The sequence below is a fragment of the Macrobrachium rosenbergii genome, chromosome 5, assembly GCF_040412425.1.
Source record: "Macrobrachium rosenbergii isolate ZJJX-2024 chromosome 5, ASM4041242v1, whole genome shotgun sequence".
Classification (NCBI taxonomy): Eukaryota; Metazoa; Arthropoda; class Malacostraca; order Decapoda; family Palaemonidae; genus Macrobrachium; species Macrobrachium rosenbergii.
This window is the reverse complement of record NC_089745.1, coordinates 58,054,948-58,076,684: the sequence shown is the minus strand read 5'-3', so window position 1 is coordinate 58,076,684 and position 21,737 is coordinate 58,054,948. Positions and strand designations below refer to the sequence as shown.

Below are 21,737 nucleotides of genomic sequence, written 5' to 3'. Positions count from 1 at the left end.
GTGATTAATTTAAGTGTTCATATCAGTTAAGTTGCATTATATATTTATTCAATGTTTCATTGAGAGACATCTAAAATCATGTAGCTTACAACAGGTTTTGGATGGTGTAAGGATGAACTGAGAGCACATGCATTTAAATTTTCACTACAGTATTAATGACAGCATATACATTACACTAGTATGCTGTGATTAACAGTATTGAAAATCATTAAATTTATATGTATACATTATTCTCACTGCTCATTTGTTGATTACATGTACACCACCTCCATGAGCAATCATATTAACATCTGCCTGTTCACTTAACCCCCAACACAATCTCTAACTCTTGCAATGATTATCATTATTTTACTTCAAGTTTTGATCCCATAACAAAATGTTATTAGTACTGTATAAGTATAAGGCCCGCCCAACACAAACATGCACAGAATGTGTACAATTTTTTTTTACAAGTTTTGATTAAAGTTAATATTCCTTCAAAATATTTTATCAATATAAAAAAAAACAATTACGCTGTTTATGATATAGAATTTATGAAGAATAAAAAGAGTGCATTTATAGTATATTACTGTTTTTCATTTCTTGTGAGTCCAGTCTTTTTTTTTCCTCTTCTTCAGTGCTAACACTGGCTATGGAAATCCTGTTCATTGGTGGGAACAGAATGCACTCCTATAGTTCACCTTGTTATTCAATCATGTTCTAAGGAAATATATGATTGCTTACTGTGAATATTACATTTTTATGTTAATTTAAAACTAAAACAAGTTACGTGAAGTAAAAGTAGAACTAAAAATTTATTGGCATTATCTTCCCAAAAACTAAAACAAGTTACTTGATGTAAAAGCAGACCTAGTAAATTACTGGCATTATCTTTCCAATGTAAAAATAATAGATTCAGTACACTGTTGGCACTCCCTTTCATTTAATCTATTTTCTTTACAAGTATTTTTAGGAAATGTTTTTTCTGAGTGTCTGAGTTTCAGTACTACCATATATAGTTTATATCTTTACCTTAACTTTGACACATGTATTACCTTGTTTTTGAAAATACAACATGAACAAATTGGCTACCAGAGGGACATAAGGGTTACTTCTGACCTGGATTATTTCCGTTTTGCGACAGGTTTTCACGAACCTAAACGTGTCGCAACTCGAGAAGTGTCTGCATTTGAGTAACTTTTCATTAAAAAGATTTACATTTTGAGAGCATTGGATAGTGAAATAAAACAGGAAAGCCCAGACCTGTCAAAAAAATGCATCCAATGGCAAGAGGAGCCATGCAAGGAAAGGATTATCTGGGTGGAGTGGAGGGGGAACACCATACAGGAGGAATGGCATACCTGATGAACACACGTGCAATAAACAGGAAGCTGTGCTCTGTCATGTAACTCTGATGATTCATCAATATTTGAATTGGACACAAGTGTAAATAAAAATTACATTAGGATTAATCTAAAAAAAGATACAGAAAATCATAATACATATAGTTCCTTACCAGTAATTTAGCGTATATAGCTTTGACTTTGGCTTCTAGACTTTCAACTGTTCCAGCATAAGGGACAAGCTCAGCCATGACCTTGAGCAAGTCTAGGATCAATGCAGCATTATTGTTAGCTTCAGTAGCTCCGGCCTGCAGTGTGTCCAAGGCTGGCACCACCTCACGCCACATGTATTCAACAAATTTTGTGGACTTGATAGTGTGCTGAAACAATATCAATTTATGAAGTAGTTTTCATACACTAAACCCAGATTAATATAACACTAGGTTAACACAGATAAAGTAATTGTCCAATATATTTCTAGTTCACTCAACTTAATTCTCAAGTGACCATAAACATAATGATTATGTCTTCCTTCATGAAAACTGGCTAAATGGAGTTAATTTTTCTGAAAATTCTCACTGAAAATATCACTAAACCGTACTCAACCTTGCAGATGATACCACATTTGCTGGCGTATTAGATGCACTTTCTTTATCTTTAAATGTAACCAAAAACCTGCCCCGCATTTAATGCAGCTGTACTATGGATGACAGGACAAGTGCTAGACCTAGCCCACGGCAAGCACACTGGGTAGGCACAAAAATTGTTGTTAATAATGACACATTGAAAAACAAGCCTATTTATTACAGTAAATTGTGTTACTGGAATAAAGTATGAAATCATATGCAAATTTACACTCAACCTTTAGGGGAAATTTAATGAAATTTACCATAAACAACATTTATGTGTTACCGCTGCAGGCCACCAGGGTGGAGCTATGATAACTGTTGTTTATTTACAGTAAATTTCATTTAGTTTCGTTTAAAGATGAGTGTAAATTTACATTTGATTTCATACTTTATTCCAATCAATTATTTTTCCCAACAAAATCACTTTAAAATATCTTAAGAGTATGATGAAACATACTAAAATTGTTTTTTCCACAAAACATCCTTGTAAAATAGGGGTGCATCTTATACAGTGGCACACATGGTAAATTATTTTTACTAATACCCACTACAAGGTAGATGTATTATCCTACTTACAATGGGGTTAGGTTCCAAAAAACCCACTGTTTGCTGGAAAAAACTTATCTGCCATATAGCTGGCCCACTAGGGTATTCAGTACCATCTATACATCTATGGTAGACATATACGGTATAGCAATTATTGATATCAGCTAATTCTGGAGGTTCATGCAGACTGACTTATGATAATTCAGTACAAAGAGAAATTGAATAACAAACAATTAGCTTGGCTTACACTATAGTATATCGCATACATATATGGTAGCCTAGCCTACATTATGCACTCTACATTCACCATTATGCACTCTATGCACTCTATATTCATACATCAATATCGTATTATACAGACATCAACATAACGAATATGCATCTTTTCTATGGACCTTTTAAAAAGTTATGCTTTACTTCACTGTATCCAATAATATTGCATGTATTCTCATATTGCTTTCGTATTGTAAAATATGATCATAGCAATTAATGTTCTGGTTGGAAAACTGATTACACGGGTAGTTTATCTCGCCGTATTTAACTCGGTTCAGAGAGCTTTTCTTGCTTCTAGTTACCATAATTGAATCTCTAAGATATTTTATTTACATGGGACAAGGTTATTATTCGTTATAAGAAGTGTTTTTAAGTCGAAATAAAACAAATGCATCTAGTTGTAAATTTACCGTTAATAGATGACGTTGGCCGTTGGGGGCATGTTTGTTTTATGTATAAAAAAAAAAATCAAAATGCTGTTTGCTATTTTAACTTGATTTCAGCATAATACAATCTTTACATATTCATGTTTTACAGAGTGAAAACAGTAGTAATATGTGTTCTTTCACGTCCAGTAGTTTTGATTAAAATACTTCCTCTACAATTTTCTTTACAGTTGAGTTTCATTCATGTTGCCGATGCATGATAACTTATAGTCATTAGCAGCTTGAACACTGTTTTCTCAGCTTCAGCTACAACTTGCTGCTTAAATTTAGCAGTATACAGTGGACCCCGCCATATTCGCGGGGGATGCGTCCCACACCCCCGGTGAATAGCCAAAATCCGCGAATACTTAAAATCCCTCTAAAAACACTTAGAACTGCCCATTTTGATAGTCTAACACAAGAAAAACCCTGTAAAAATGCTTATACCTGAGTATTTTAATAGTTTTATCACAAAAGGTGCATTTATTCATGAAAATTATATGAAAATACAGTAATTAGTGATTATTTCTCATTGAAAAATACCGCGAATGGGCGAATTTTCTGCAAATAATGGGTAGATATGTTCCATAGAGAAACCCGCGAATGCATGAGTCTGCAAATCGTGAGAACGCGAATACGGGGGGTTTACTGTATTTCCTTGGCAATCTTTTCTCCATAGCGAATAAGGGTACTGTATAATGTAAAAAACATATCAGTCCTATTCTACTTAATGTTATTTGTAACATAACTACAGTAACTGTTTACTATAGTATGATGGTTGAAATACAAGCACAACAGCTGTTATCCAATTTGGTTGTTATTAGCAAAACAGCAGTTTCTCGATCGTTTGTTTATGGCTGTACGCATTTACGCAAGAGTATAACGATACTGACAATACCTTTATTATTCTCTTTTACTTTTTTAACTAGAAGATGGGATAAAGAGATGGAGGAAAAGAAGTTGGTCTATTGTAACTTGGTCTCTCGCTGCCTGATTGTATGCTGCTGCCTGCACCCGCAGGAAATTTTAAAATATTTTCTAAATATTGTCGTATTGGTATTAACTGCTAACCCCATCGCTAATTCGAATTTTCTTAAGGTAAATTAATGAAACTCAAGCACTACCTGTACTGTAAATATAAAGACCTGATCCACTCAAATTTGGGACTTCTGAATTCATTAATATTTTGAACTAAATTTTATCTAATTTACATAGAATGAACCTACCGAGAAATAAGGAAGAGCCTGCTTGGTGCAAGCTGCCAAACGGTGAACACTTTCCAGATCAGTGGCATCCAAAGGACGAGCAAAGTCTACTTGTTCAGCAACCAATTCCACCATTTGTTGGTAGCCCTTAACATTCTTACAAACTTTCAACTCCTTCAGAATTCCCATCATAAGGACAAACTCATCTTCAGAAAGTGCTGCCTGAAAACAATGCTTAAATTCAAACATTTACAAATAGACAAAACATCAAAATTACTTTACATACAATATAACAAAATTATTTTCACATTCATAATTTTCAGTTACTGTATTCTCAATTTTTTTCAGTTAACAGTAAAAAATAGACAGATTCTTACTGTCAAAACTTTCTTAGCCTCAGTCAAAACCAGGTTTTCAACTTCTGTATTAAAGACATTAGGACCTAAAATCTTTATCTTTGAATGAAGAAATCTGATACAACGTTCTCTGACCAATTCATCTTCACTATGTTGTATCTGGTAGAACAGCCCCGTAAGTGTTCCTGTTCAAAGCAGAAAAAAATAAATTTTCCATAAACTTCTTTCCAACTAACCAAAACAGATCACTCAAGTACAAGCTTTCTAAGGTTTTTACCAGTTTTTCCAGGCCCAGGCAAGGTGATATTTCTGGTTGCCCCAAGACAAAAAATATTGGCAAGTGTGTATAACCACATGAATTACACCTACTTACCATTTGGTATAACCACAATATTATATACAAGTGTGCAGGCCCACCAAAAATATAAAATTAAAAGCACACACCACCAACAAAATGGTTACACAAAACAGAAGAAATTATAAAATATGTTAGAAACGAATAAATCACAAAAAACTAACCGGCAATAATTCAAATAACACCCACTTCTCCCTCACTCATTGCCTGATAATGATGGGAAAGCTACAACCTACTCCAAATGAAGTTAAGTATTCCAAACTCTATCTGCATTGCAGAGGGACTGTCCCAATAGGCTATACAGTATTACTCCCAACATTCCATAAAACAATTAGTTCTCATATTTTCGTAGTGAAATCTTGCAAATATGGTAAGCCACATTTGTTTACACTCGGTAATAAACATCAACTCTCGTTTTAAATCTATTCAGCTACATCTAATAAATGTTACTTTTTAGAAAACTCATGCCTATACAAATTAGAGCTATAACAGGAGTGTTAATAAATAGTTTATCAGAGTGATGAGGCTAACACTTAACACTTAAACCAGCAACCCAGTACAACGTTTTATGGCACTGTAATGACTATTAGGATAGAACTGGGTAAAAAATTGGTAGAATTTTTACATACCCATCATTACTTCTATCCCTCCAACCTCACAAGAAGTTAGGGGTGCCAGCCCTGCTCCCCAAAAAAACCAATCAACCCCCCACAAGCTAGGTGAGGCAAAGCTGCTTGCAACCAAAGGTTTCAGAGATACAGCACCAATAAACTTACCAAAGTGACAAATATATGGTAACAAACAATAGTAGTCTTCTTCATACAAAATACAATCAAAACAAAGAACATATCAAACTCCCACACCCCACACAAAGTTTGCACTAATAAAAATTCGTCTTGTCAAATTTTGTCAGTTTACAAATAATAAGAACCTTACAAATGAAATTCAGTAATAGGAACAATTCTATGGTGGAATAAATTTTTTGGATACTAACCTCGTGTTAACGTTAGCTTACATCTTTGTGCCATTAGATGCAGTCAGCATTCAAAAAAAAAAAAAAAAAAAAAAAAAAAAAAAAAAAAAAAAAAAAAAAAAATTGCTAGGCTGACCCTGATGGACTGTCTCATCACCTGTTTCCCACCTTGTGGTGTTGGAATGTTCACAGGAATGTTTACATTCTTTTAGTAAGAATTCTTCATGCCACAATGTGGGGAAGCTGAGTGGGTTTCCACTTAAAACACTTGGTAAGTATCTAAAAAAATTTTTTTAGCATAATTTTCATTAGCATAATTTTCATATTTTTTTAAGCATAATTTTCATTGAAATGAATCTTACCTATTGTTAGTTATCTGACTACCACATGGAATAGGAATGGTGGGTTAGGGCAGCCAGAGAAACATCCAATCAGTCAAGGAAACTAAAAGCACTTTTTAAAAGGGAAAAGCTTATAAACATTATTGCCTGTTGTGTGATCCTTCCGGGTAAGTAGTCACCACATGGTGGATCCACACCAGAGTAAGGTCCTTGTTGCAAGACTTGTCAGAGGATCCTTAAGCGGGAAAAGGACTCTGGTCTTGTAGAGTAACAGCGACTTTTGTGCCAGTCAAAAGCCCATTACAGACAGTCCATCACTACAGTCCAACACTAGTGACATTTCACATATGAAATATAATGTCTTGTAAATACTTGTAAATAAAGCAAGGAAAAAACCAAGTTCCACATCCATCAAGCTGCAGCACTAATACACTCTGATAAAGCAAGAGCTAAAAGAGTGTTTGGAAAGTTCTTGAATGAAGCTTTACCCCTAGGCTCAAACTGAGGTAACATCAAATTTAAGGGCTACATCCAAAATCCATCTTCAACAATAAGATTTCAGGGTTTCCACCTCAAAAGACTGGTTCATGTCCCAGAACTGAAGAAAACAAAGTAATGCACTTTAAGCACTGGAATTTAAAATTTCTTTCTGTGCATGAGCTAAGGGCAAAACTTAATCAGGTTATCTTCAGAGGTACAAGTCCAGGAAATCCCTAAGACAAGCAACAATATCAACAAACTGATTACTGCTGTTAAGGTTTAACAGCAAGGCCCTTCTAGACCTAAGAATTAGTTCACAAGTTGCTCTCAAAAAGCCTCTTCCTCTAATGATACAGATGAGTTTGTACACAGTCATATGAAGCATGTGGTGGTTTTGATGGAATCTTATCAAATGCGAATAAAGATCACTCCTCCTGATAAGCAGGTGAAGAACCTTTACCATCTGGAGAGATAGCTTGGGAAACCATTTCCATTGGGGCCACTAAAAGCTTCAGTTCCCAGACACACACCACTTCAAGAGTGCAAACTGAGAGTGAAAAAAAAAAAAAAAAAAAAAAAAAAAAAAAAAAACAGATTTGATCTGACATGGAGCGCAGTAAATTGGCAATTTTGTGTTTTGCGCAGTTGCTAACAGATCATTGTTCAGGACTCACTGAAGAATCGACTGCTTCATACACACTTGTGGATGAAGAAACCATTCTGACAGAAAATGCCCTTGCCTGCCAAGTTGGTTTATGATAGCACATTCCAGGTTTTCTCCCTGGGGCAAATTGTGGTAAAAGAATGTTGTTTAGAGACCGTCCAAAGAAGTATCTCTGCCAGCCAAAACAAATTTCACATATCTCTAAGCAGGTTAAAAAAACTTAGAAAATGAAGCAGTGACATTCCAAGAACAAACTTTAAGGGCTATCTTTTAAAATCGCCTCAAAATGCATCTCAACAGAATCAGATAGCTTCAACTTCTTGTTTTGACAAAAGCCGAGGTAGAAGCATACAAAAGAGCACCGATTAACAGATTCAACATCAGTAAAAAGGAGAAGGGTAAAGCAAATCAAACAATGAATAACTTAAAAAACAGAAGGAGAATCTGAATCAAGGTTGAAATCCATCAAGTTTAATGGAAAAACCAAGGCGGTAGAAAACGGCAAATCCATGGAATGAGATGATGCGATATACAGGTACATCTGCGCTAGACGTACCTGGGACCACCAACAGACATCAAGGGATGATGATGGGATGCAACAAAGGGCTGGATGGGAGAAGGTAGGGGGTTCTTGTATGGTGTCAGCACATACAACAAACTATCTGCCTCACGCTGCAACAAATACCGAAAGATGAAGTTTCAAATTCGCCTAAGTGAAGACAGTAAGAGCCATCTGCACACCACCAGAAACGCCAGCAAAGGAAGGGCCGACAGTACAAATAGCCCATCTTGGTCAGCTAAGCCTTATTCTTTTGTTTATTTTGAATGCTGATCGCACCTAAAGCCATACAGATGCAAGCTAACTTCAAAGTAGGTAAGATCCATCCCAAATAATAAAAACCACAATATCAAAAATGAACTGTACAAATAAGCATAACATGGGGGGGAGAATAGATTTCAGAGGAGTTATTAATTTAAGGAGACCAAAGAGAGTTTAAATTCCAAATTCCTAAATGAATAGTCCACAGGTTTGTCTTCCATATATTTAATTTTATTTAATATATCGCAATCCTTTAAAAATTTTTATGATGCTTGTTGTTATTTAAAAGTTGGACAATTACTGATGTTTGATGATGATTGGGTGCTGCTCTGCATTCTTTACACTCAGGGATTAGGCATTTGGGTTATTCACCAAAAACTCATGGGCCAGATGAGTGTAACAAACTGAATAGTATCACTTCAATGTGAAACTGATATTTTAAGTCGTATTACTTATTCCACAATCTGGCCATTTACTGAGGACGATAAATTTTGGATAGCAAATCTCAGAAAGAAGAGGCATACTTGATCAAGATATGATTGCAGCTTTGGTTACTTTACAAGCATCCTGATTCCCTTTACTGTAAGGTACTGGCACACCAAACATGCTCCAACATTTACACTAGCTCTATATAATTTTGTTAAATATAAACAATTTGCTGAACAGATGAGCTTTTTGGAAAATACTTTAAATGGTCTCTAAAATAATTTCTAGTCACATAAAATTACAAATATCTGTGTTGTTATGGTTTTAATAATCATGACCGCTGACTATAGTAAGGCAATCCTACCGTGAGAACAAATGAATTACTGAATCAAGAAAACTAGCACATAAGATTCGGATTGTCTGTTAAGACTGGGGTAATGAAGGCCTCTACAACTTACAAGAACTATTGCATGTTACTTGCACTGTTCAGGGATATATGCATAATTTTTGGGTAGATAGTAGAAATGCATAGAGACATACTTTGTGCATATTCTAAGAAGGTAATTTTAGTGATGGAGGAAATGTACAATTTAAAATTTCTTAGCAATTGGGAATGGTGGTAAAAGACTAAAAATCTTTGACTGAAAAGCTCACAAGTGTCACTTGCCCGAGTCTTCATTGCAGTGCATGCACCTGTGTATATGTGTGTGCTTGCATACTCCTGTGCATATTCTGAGTCTTCACTGTGAACTGGATTTAAGTAACTTTGGGCTTGATCTGTCGACTCCCCAAATGTTAGTCATTAAGCTTTTTATCTGAAGTAACTTTTTCCTCTGTTGTCATGCATGCATTGTGTGCTTTCAAGTGCAATGGCAATAGTTATATTTCTGACCATTTCTATACCATAAATAATACACATTAGAAAATTTAGAATATTTTACAGAAATTACATCAATGCTGTTGTAAAAAAATTATGGAACACTTATGTAAAATGCCATAAAAAATATATTAACCTTTTGCACTTAACACATTAACACACTATTGCTCCAAGAGACTTAAAATTAAAACCACCTTAATCCCTTTCTACCCTGAATATACTCCTATAAAATCACAAAAAAATACTCATTCATCTGTGGCAAGCCTTGAAATACCACCTTCAGTAAGAAATGGTACTCAATAGCATTGTTGTTTCAATTCATGTGACTGAAACAATTAAGTGTATTAAAAATGTTCAATTTTTTGTTTTGCAACAGTTTTTTTTATATATTTTCTAGCACTTTACATATTAATTATAAGTTACCAAATTACAAAATAATTAAAAAGGAAATACACTGCTTCATAAAAACAAATCAATTACCTTTCGCATCAGTCTTGAGAAGCTGCACAAGAGAATTTTGCACTGTGGCTAGTTCGCCAGAATCTTCCATTTGAAGCAGTTGAGCCAAGATGTCTGCTACCTTGGGAACCAACTCTGTTTTCCCCTTGCATAGTGTGGGTAGGTCTTTGATGGCTTGTTTGCGAATCTGATAAAATGAAAAATTGTAATTACGTAAATTTTTCATGAAATACTGAATTTCAGCAAAATCATAAAAATCAGTAACTGTTCTACAGGGTGTGAAAACTAACACTGAAAGATCAATCTGAATTGTTCTAAATTGCAGAAGACCTCCAGTACATAATGTAATTTCCTTTTGATATTCTAACTTATGCAATGCTGACAACACTACTCACCGCAACATCATCATCTTCACAAAGGTCAAATAATGTATTCAGTGCCTGATCCTGATGTTCAGGGAAGTATGTATAGAATCTAGCAATGAACTGTGAAGTAAGCCGTCTTTCTCCAGGGCCTCCCTTAACACCTGTAAGTATCTCGGCAAACTCCTTCTTATGCTGTAAAAGAAAATTCAATAGTTATTAGTCATGACGAAAGATCTTGCCCAACATCTATAATTAAACTACTGTATTGAGACAATACCTCAATACTAATCCCTCTCAGTTAATGACCTTTTTTCCCCTGGAATGCCCACTCCCACCTTAACATTGCTGCTAAAGAACTAATGGCATCTGATTCAAAAACTTCCCAGATCATGAGAGTTCCTGGATCACAGAGTGCCAGATTTAAGAGGTCGCACTGTACTTTAAAACCTTCTTCACTGCATGAAGGATAAGAAAAACTTATTTACATTTTTCCTTATGGAAGCCACCACTGAGAATTATTAAGTCTTTAACAAGTCAACTGCTATAATGCAACTCTATATTAATACACATGTGTAATACAGTAACTAACAAGGCAGCAAACAGCGGTTTCTTACTTCAGTTATATTGTTACTTGCTGTTGTTTATGGCAGTGTTTTGCACAGTAGTACTCACGAAAAAGTATGCGGTTGTTAATCATATGAAACAGTAATGAATTTTTAGATAAGCCTAACTTATATTAATGCTTCTAAGACTATTAGTCAGTCAAAAGCAAAATTTAGTAGTAGTAAGCATTATCAATGGAATCCACTGAAAGTGAAACATATTAAGCCTAGCCTAGTATAATCTACTGAAAATGAAACTTTCACCTATGTACAGTCTAGTGTTACCTACTTGAAATGCAACTCACATGATACATAGGATATGTAAGAAATAATGTTTTGAGGACAACTTTCAGGGTCCAAAGACACACAGGTATATAATTCTTGATCTTGTACATTTCTAAGTTTTACAAAAAGCTTTTGTTAAAAGTAAAAATTATGAACATAATTATCTATTCTTTTTTTTTTTTACTAATTTTTTATAAAAGACCTTCATTACCCATTTCACATATCAGTAAAATGAATAGCTAATAAAATATTTGTAAACTTTGTTAATACCATTTAGTGTGAGTATTCACCTTTCTTCTGTAGTATATGGCCCATACCCCACTGGGGAAGCATGCTTTAGTTCCAAAGGCTGAGAAACATCTGAAAACCAAAGGACAGCTTACCCAAAGGGTTTTGGATAATGGTTTGTGAACCTGTGCTGTTTAATGCAATTGCACATTCTAATTTAGAAAATCTGTATTGAACCATACCTGTATTATTTTATGAGCATTACCAAACTGTTTGCAAAACTAGTTTGTAGCTACAGCAGAGATTGACGGAAGACATCTTTTGGGCCTAGTACCTTATATCCAAAACAGTATTTACATCATGGGAAAATAGCCGAGCCTATGTAGAAGGTGGGGTCACATGGTCTGACCTAGGTCAGGGTTACTGTAGGCCAAGTAAGCATTTCAAAGGGAATGTGACCTACCCATCCTTACCTTTGCCTAACCTAACCTTGGGTGCCATGTCCTAACCTGACAGAGGGTGGGGGGAGGCCTTTCACCTCTTCTCCCCCTTAAGTAGGCCGTGACCCCTCACTCTATATTCAACCTGCATTTCAGTGGAAATATGACCTAACCTTACCTAAAACGCTGTGCCCATAACTGGCTGGGGATGGGGGATCCTTCCACCATGTCAGGATTCTACCCATACAGAGCATCCTCAAATTTAGCCTATGGCATGGACAGGTTATCTATTTGCTGCAAGACATGTTGCACACCCTTCTATATTCCATTTCATTCTCTTTGTCCACCACCATCATAATTTTTGATAGCAGTGGCAATTTGCATGGCTAGCTCCCAATTGGCTGAAATCAACGTTTTCAATATCGTAAGTTTACCAAGATAAAAATGCAAACTACTTCTTTAGTAATGCATCTGAAAGCTTATTAATTACAAAAATCCCTCACACCTTATATTGATCATCAACATGACAATTTATATTGATAATATAACAGTACAGACAGGCGTCAACGTACGACAATTCGAGTTTATGATAGTAGCAAAAAATTTAAATACAGATAGTCTCTGAGCTATGATAATTCGATTTTGCGATGGGGTTAGCAACTGATTTCGATACAACCATATTTTGAAAATGAGCATGGTTAAAAATAAATTTTGGTCCTCACTAAATGATGAACACTTAGAATGCACTCTACGGTGCCACATCAGCCATTCAGCCTGATATTGACCAGTTGGTCCAACAAATGTAAAGTCAGCCATGCCACTAGATTAGGGTATTCCTAAAGAAGTTAGGGTATTCCTATCAACTTAAGTACTCCGTTATCTGTGTATGTACTACAGCCATATCTAATAATAATAAATACAGATGTGTAGCTGGGTGAGAAATCAAGAGTATTTTGCTTAGGATGGGAATATTAAGAATCTTAGTTCTAAAGATAATTTGCTTGACAAAGGTCAAAGGAGGATTTTTTTTTTAATTTTGTATTATATATTAAATTCACATGTTCTGTGAAACATTTTTGTAACTACAGGAGGTTTTCGTAAGTTAAATATACAAGACTAATTTTGCATTTGGTTTTTTACTGACGCTGTCTTTCTAACACCCAGATGTGCGGCCCTCCATAACTTGAGACTTTTGACTATACAGTAGCTGGTTCACTTAAGATAGTTTTCTGGACCTAGTACTGTTAAGGGGTAGGCCTAGGCCAATCAACCCGCCTGAGTACCTGCGCTAAAAATCCGGCCAGGTCAGGGCACGGTGCCCTAAGTCAGGTTAGGCTGGGTTGCTTTAGGTTTGGTCAGGACACTTCATGTTAGTTTAGCTTAGATTTTGTTCTGTTAGGTTAGATCATAGCCAGTGCCAAACCTAACAGAACAAAATTTAAGCAAAACTAGCATAACGACTAACGGTGCCAAATGTTGTAGCCTGTTTCAAGTAGAGTGGCGGGACAACATTTTGTGTGCATGTGCAGAGTATCGGGTCAGCCTCGTATGTAGTGTAGCGGGTCAGCCTCACGTATGTAGAGTAGCTTGTCAGCCTCATGTATACAGACTAGCAGGTCAGAAAATCGAGAATCCGTACATTACGGGCTGCGTAAAACCCGTCTGTTGCTTCCCCCCACCCAAAACCCCAGTTCCCAACAGGGTCCCCCTTACTGTTAGTAGTTCTCCAGATGCTTTTTTTTTTTCATTGCGCCACCGAATACAGCAATTATTTATTTTTTTTTTTTTACAAATATCACACACATAACGAGGTACTCTCGTTGTGTTTTCTATAGGGTTTTTTTGGCGGCAAATTGGGTGTATTGCGGACATTCACATGCTCCAATTTTAGTTATCTGTTATATTGTGTGTGTTGTAATTATAATTTTACAAAAAAAAAAAAAAAAATAAAGACAATTCTAAGTATTAGCTCCACACCTATTTTTACCTTGGAAACTGGTTTTTTCTACACTTTTAGGGCTTCTGATACTGGCGGTGGATTTGTTTGTTGTTGGCCAAATGGAATGTCCCTTCACCGTGTTTAGTACTGGCCGGGGGGGGGGGTTACCCACACGTTGACAAGTTATTGCACTTGCCGGACGGAATATGAACGATTCCAAACAGACGTACCCGTGTTCTGTCTTGTGAAGATTGCTTATGGAAACCCCTTGTTGCATGCGACAAAAATTGAAGGTAAATCCATGATTAGCAACCAAAAAACTGTAGTAGTAAAGTTAGAAGGAAATCGCCGCCGCGGAGCTACTACTTAGATCTACCAAAATAAAATATATTATTGGGAAACACGTATAAATAGGTAAAATTTACTCGTGTTTTGTATTAAAAAAAAAAAAAAAGGCCCAACACAAGACCGTAAAAGTCACCTTCAACTTCCCGTGGAAGATAGGGAAAATGTTTCAGAATGTTTTTTTTTTTCTTACACCATGTGCATATGCATATCTTCCTCTTTCCACTGATAAGTTTTTTCTTAAATTGGCCAGCGTTAAAGTTTGCCTGGTCTGGGGATGTGCATTATATATAATTAGCCCGTCCCTTAAGGGTTAAGTCATGACCCCTCCAATCTGCATTATACCCAAAAAGACCAATAAAAACTAAGGAAGGTAGGCCTAAATATTCAGATCGGCAACTCCCGGGAGTCAAGCTATGTAGGATAGAACAGTAAATAACATAAGGCTAAACAAAGAACAACAAATAACATAAGGCTAAACAAAGACAACCAAAAAAATACAAACAAGAACATAAACAAAAGGTAAACAATCCAATCGGCAACTGGCAGGTACCAGGATGTAGTCCAGTAGTCGTCTTCAGTTTTTTCCCAATCCTGCAACTAGCCTATGAGTAGGCATGGATACAGATTATTACAGCCTACCCCTAGATCAAACTCTATGCACAACAATCAAATACATGGCTAGAAATTCAGCTAGGGGTAAACGGCTAAGTACTATAGGCCTAACTACAATGCTTGTGTTGGGTCTCATTACCAGCAAGTTTTTCTAGGGGTGGGTTGCCTAGCTTAAGCGTGAACGGTAAACCTTAGGCCTAAGTGGTTTCGGTTCACTTGCCAAAACAACCTGTGCTACGCTAGGATAGGTGAATACATTATGGATTGTAGGCTATAGCTTTTCATGTATATTACTGTTTTCGAAGAGCAATTACCCAGAACATTCCCATACAATGCCACTAAGATTAACATTGAGCCTAGTTTGTGCCTTGCGTCATTCGAGCTTAGCCGACGCAGATAAACACCACGGGTTGCCTTCAACTTTCCCGCACTTTAGATACAACCCTACGTGCACATTCCTCCATGCCCTACCCTGAATTTCAGTTCACGAAGAACTGCAGAACTGCGCCACACGAACCCTTTGTAGGTCTAAATAACCTGGATTATCCTAGCATGAAAAATGTTTGGGTTTTCAACTGCCGCGTGGACACGACCGGTAAATTCTCACCTTCCTTCACTAATCTCTCCAGTATATAACCATATTTCGAAACAAAACTACAAACTTACCTCGGGCGCTTTGTCTTTGGCATCTGATATGATGTTATACAACGTATAAAGACGATCAACAGTCGCCATGTTTGTTAAATTTGGAAAAATGCACAACACCTAACAAGCCACAACCGACCAAACGAACTTAGGCTGGGTAAGCGCGTTAAGTACTGCCAATCTTCCACTGATCTGTTACTTGACATCTTGAAAATGAAATAATTAAAAAATTTTCACCTACCATGTTTTTAATAAATTTATTTGATAAAATTATATTCTTATTTATTAATTAAAAAATTATTATACATCTACTTACTTTAAAATCTTCAGGTATATATTGAAATGTGACAACAAATTAAAAATATATGGTAACAATGCAAGACCCACGCTTACTAAACAAAAGACATGAATAGTTTTTGAGTTTTTATTTTCTTCTAGAAAATAAATAATTATTCTTTTTATAAGACTATAAAATGTGCCATTACGTTATAAATAGTTTTTATTTATAATTTATATGAAGAAACGTTGCTTTTTTTCTGTGAAGGCCTAATTCCTATATTTCCTCAAAATGTCTCTCTAATGTCTTTTATACAAATCTCATTATAAACACCTCATAGTTAATATTTCAGATAACGAGTTACTGTTTAATATTTACACTATATAATAAGCTGGTAAAGAGTTCTTCGTTATTGTTGTTTACTTTCTAATAACCATTCTGTACCTAGTTAAGGTTCAATTTGGCGTCAGCTTCAAAGCCGTCTTGTCTTACAAACTTTACTAGCCATATTGCTTACTCGCCCTTTTTTTTCCTTATAAAATTGGCTGTATCTTTACTTCATTTTCAATTCATATTGTGTATTCAGTAAAACGCATATGTATACTTTCCCGTCTAGACATGGAACATTCTTTTTATCATGGTTTCCTAGACTGGTCTTCTTGTAGGGTTACGATTATCGTTAAAAGCAAGATCTAAAGAAACTTTAGATTTTGGCTAAAAAGTAGACTCCCCAATCCCGTGGAATATTCAGGACTCTGGAAATCAGAACTGCTCTCCCAAAAAATTTTTAAAATCTCGATGATTCTGAAATGTGTTCTCGACAAAAAAAGGTTGCTCACATTTTTTGTTTGTTTAATATTGAAAAACTATTGATGAAAAACCATTCAACAGACATGTTGATTACTCTTTCAAGGATATCCTAGGAAGTCACGATTCTAGAAACTTTAATTGGAATATAAAATTGAGGCCTACCGCTGGGACCCATGAGGTCATTCGGCGATGAAAATAATGCTGAAACGATAGTTAAGAGAAGTGGAAAGTAAGATGGAAGGATAATATGAACGGAGGTACAGCAAAATGATATCGTGAGATATCTTCCAGGAGAACCCTGAGATTCAAATTTATAGTCTTTATATTCTGTATATATATATATATATATATATATATATATATATATATATATATATATATATATATATATATATATATATATATATATATATATATATATATAGACAGAATCCACGTGGATTTTGTCTTTATTTATATATTCATATTTTCGTGATTCAGTTATATATATATATATATATATATATATATATATATATATATATATATATATAAATGTGTGTATGTATTTGTCAAAGTAGTATTCGAGTTTTGTGCAAAGGAAAAATATAAAAAATGTCTAACGGGAATGTGTTTTTAAGTTTTTTATATATTTTTATTCTAAATTTATAAGCGTTCACACTTAACACGAGTAAGATTTTTCACCTAAATATACAGGAACTTACATTTCAGACGCTTTATTTAATTATCTTTTTAAGCTTTCCATATTAATCCAGCTATGGTTTGCTACACTCGGCACCATCTAATAACTAAAAAAAAAAAAGTTCCAAGTTGGCAGCTCGGTGAAAGATTATAGAAAAAACTTTTTAAGGTATTGGAGCCAGCTCATATCGTGTGACTCGTATTCCCATTTTAAAGGCGTCTCCGTATATCATATGTATTTTCTCCACAAATAAAATTATTGGGATTGGCCACTGATGGGTGGTCATTCCCACCTGTCGCAACTACTTTTTTTTATTCTTTTTAACCATATCATCTTGCTTGACCTCTAATGCTGGAACCGTGATCGTTCATTGTGAAACAATGACGCTTGTAAAAGGTCAGTAAGACCAGGATTGAGACAACAACCAGTTACCTTTACGCAGAACAGGCCTGGAAAGAACAAAAGAATGTCGGATGGGAGACTTCAGAGAGTTCTTAATAAGACATGGAAAGATATTACTATTACACTATACATTTTTACGTTCATGAATGAGTCTTTTTATTTATACGGTCATCTAAGGTACATTATACATATATATATATATATATATATATATATATATATATATATATATATATATATATATATATACACACACACATACAATATATGTGTGTTTTGTAGGAGGAAATTTTCCTTTAAATAAGAGACGAGCTTCTGAGGGCAATGGTACTGACACTTTTCACTCCTGTTAGAAGTTGGCATATAAATGCAATAGCATTTTGTCCAAGAAGAAATAAACAAGAGCGAGATTTTCTGGGAGCGTCAGCTTCTTAAAATACAATTTGGTTATTCCTTAACTTTCAGGTGTGCTGGTCGATAAGCGAGTAACGGTCACTGACCGTTCCGTGATAAAATACTGACTCTATAACTTCAGACAAGAATATTTACTCGTTTAGTGTTTCGTGGTTCATTTAATTATCAATAACGCGCGTCAATTCATTTATCCATACCTAAAGTTCCTTAACAAAGTAAAATAACCTGTTTGAAACAACGATTCCCAGCAGTATTAAAAAATGAGCTTCTTTTCATCAAATGAAGGAGTTTCTAATTTAGTTTTCACATGCACAGGTTTCATTCATAAACAATTCCTGCTTTTTAAAAGACTTAATGAGATTCTGAAATAATTTAGAACATATCTTGCTGGGTTTGCGTGCTCGTTTTCGTTTAACACACCTGCTCACTCTTTAGAGCAATAGGAACAGCAGTAAAGATTGTTTAATTCTAACTAACACATGCTGTTTGCTAGGTAAGTGTGTGTGTGTGTATGTATGTCTATATATATATATATATATATATATATATATATATATATATATATATATATATATATATATATATATATAAAAAGGCAAATGCCACAAAGGAAAAGTGAAACAACGGGAGTGGTTGCTAGGCCTTTACTAGTAAAGGACCTTGTGTCGAAAGACCTAGTAACCACTCCGTTGTTTCACTTTTTCCTTCGTGGCATTTGCTTTTATTTATATACTCATCACGTCCCATATCTTTCTGATTCAGTTATATATATATATATATATATATATATATATATATATATATATATATATATATATATATATATAAACGATAGAACGTTTCCATTTAATAGGAAGTTGCTCCTATGCAAAATAGTCCAGGAGTCACAACCACATTCATACTTTAACTGTAGAATCGTGGACGAACTCCCAGTGCAGTAAATGTTCCCAATGTTCCACAATGTTGATGGTTTCATACAAATATACAAGTCATCAGCAGCACGTCAAACCACCCTACACACATTATATATATATATATATATATATATATATATATATATATATATATTATATATATATATACATATACATATCAGATAGAATATAGGGTCAATGCAGTTCACATTAACTCATTCTGTACATACATACATCTTTACAAGCCATAGCTCAAAAATATGCATGATGGCAGGGCTAGTTGAATCTTTAGCCCGCCACATTTAAAGGGCAGTTTTATGATTTTAGGCCACACACATCACTGGTGGAACAAGACCTATAGCGAAGCCAGAAGGCAAGTTTACGTGGAAGAACAAAAGGCGGAAAAGCAGACATTAAAATTATAGAAATTCCAAATAAAAGCATGATCACACTGCTCAAGAAGCCAGAATATTACAGCCTGGTAGGGAACTATAAAAATACTATCAGAAACAAAGTGGTAAAAAATATTGTTCGCCTGGAGAGAAGAGGAAAGACGGGGGTGGAGGGGGGATTATACACAAGGAGTGCTTTGGTTATATCTAACACCCTGAACAGTCATGAAGAGACATAACACGAAAAGACCAGCAGCACCTGCGGAGTGAGAGCCATACAGCTATTTCAATCAGGACTCGGCTGTGACAAAATATTGTTGGGAAAAGAATCACAAAATGGATTGGGGTAACAAATTCAGAGAAAACCACACATCTCACGATGCGTTCTACGACAACCGTATAAGGAAATGTAGCAAGCAATTCTGAGGATTTCACCACTTGCCGGATTGTTTCCGAAGCGTGGAGAAAAGGCTAAATAAACACGTGGAAAGGTTAACCAAGCTCATGAACACCCAGAAGGCGAAAGTATGCTGCTACGGTCACGAGGGGCGACCCACAGGCGACGAGACCTGATACCCTGGTCACAGGCTTGGATTGGGAAAGGAAGCCATTGACCATCTTGGGAATATATTTACATCGGACCACGTACGCATTTTTTCTTTATTTGGTTCTTTGAATATGGCAGACTGGCCTCTGAAAGCTTGGAAATATAACACTTTCCCTTTTCTTAACCTGTATATTTGAGATACTCTACGGAAGCAATAACTTTTACCCGGTGAATTTGTTTTCTGAGATACATCTATACAGTAATATGTATGTGTATATATATATATATATATATATATATATATATATATATATATATATATATATATATATATATATATATATATATATATATATATATATACTGATAGTGACGGCTTGGTGCGTTTCCCATATATTTCCCGAAAAGAGTACACAGTGATTCCAGAAGTCGGGGCAAAACATCGGCTATGAAATCCATCTCTTCGATTCTTTAATCAGTTGTAAGCTTTTGCTTAGTACTGATAAGTAACCCCAACACTTGAAATTTCTGAAAACTTCTTAAATCACCTCTCAGGCTACAGTGATAAGTTTATCTGTATTTTACGTTGATGTCAGCAACAAGAAAAAACACGCGGGTTGTACCAAGAGTTCGACATGGACTGATAACAGTTTACAGTTTCAACCAATGCAAAAAAAAGACGCTCAACGCACCCATGCCCGGCGACAAATCAAGACATTCAAGTGTTCGTCGAGAAGTACGATGTCTATAGTGATGGTCTTGAGCTATACGATTATTGATGTCATCATGGAAACGAAAAATTATTTTGCGCAATTTGGGCAAAAAATGACGTTCTGATCTGCTGTCCAGTTCACTGATCTGCTGTCCAGTTCACCAATTTTACTCACCGTCTTTACTGATTCTTACAATAGTTCCCATTTTCTTCAGTCATATATATATTTTTTAATTTTTACTTTATGCGTATTTATACAAATGTGACTCTTGGTCTCACATGTTTCTTCATTCACAGTCATCTCTCCCCTCTTGTAATATCATCAAGTCCCATAAATATTTATAGCCACAAAAGCTTTTGTGAACATAACAATACGACCATCACACCTGAAAGTCATTAAATAACAAAGGAGCTTTTCCGCCTTTTCCATCGCGTGAGGACCACTATAATAGTTGTCTGACGAGTGCGATTATGCTCAACAGATGCGCACAGTTCATCAGGCATATCGGTGAACTTCGTTTGTAAGTAATAATCAACTAGAATCATAATCATTTGTAAAAAAATTATTTCGCAATAATGAGATTAGTGAATAAAATCCAAGAGTGTTTATTTAACAAAACACAAGAGTCAAAAGTAATACCGTTAGTTTTCGAGAGCCTGCTGAATTCACATGTTATTTCTATCAGAAATATCACTCTCCTTCTTATCCTCACTATGTAAGCTGTTATCTGATCGATACAGAGCGCCGAAGTATTGTAAGACACGAGAAGAATGGGAATTCTTGCCTAACGACCTGATCGGAGAAAACGTTCGGAACCAAACATCATCGCCGTAGCGAGCTAGGCATGAAACTTTAAAGCACTCATAGAATGCAAACATTCCTGCCAAAAAGGTTTTAGCAATAAATAAATAAATAAAGAAAAAGATGGTAAATAAAAGGTTTTCGTACTGCACGTAAGCCCAATAAAACAA

General features: G+C 35.2%; 1 protein-coding gene across 3 annotated transcripts in view; it reads right to left on the bottom strand.

Moving 5' to 3' along the window:
• The window catches only part of cass (cassowary), a 42,233-nt gene extending 26,427 nt beyond the window's left edge, over positions 1–15,806 (bottom strand). For all 3 annotated transcript variants that reach the window (XM_067104465.1, XM_067104467.1, XM_067104468.1), the window contains exons 1-6: positions 15,637–15,806; positions 10,547–10,708; positions 10,173–10,338; positions 4,778–4,941; positions 4,422–4,622; positions 1,496–1,702 (exon numbers count right to left, since the gene is read on the bottom strand). In XM_067104465.1, the coding sequence (XP_066960566.1) occupies positions 1,496–1,702; positions 4,422–4,622; positions 4,778–4,941; positions 10,173–10,338; positions 10,547–10,708; positions 15,637–15,705 (969 nt within the window). In that variant the 5' untranslated portion in view covers positions 15,706–15,806. The remainder of the gene's footprint in view (positions 1–1,495; positions 1,703–4,421; positions 4,623–4,777; positions 4,942–10,172; positions 10,339–10,546; positions 10,709–15,636) is intronic.
• Positions 15,807–21,737: the final 5,931 nt, after the last annotated feature.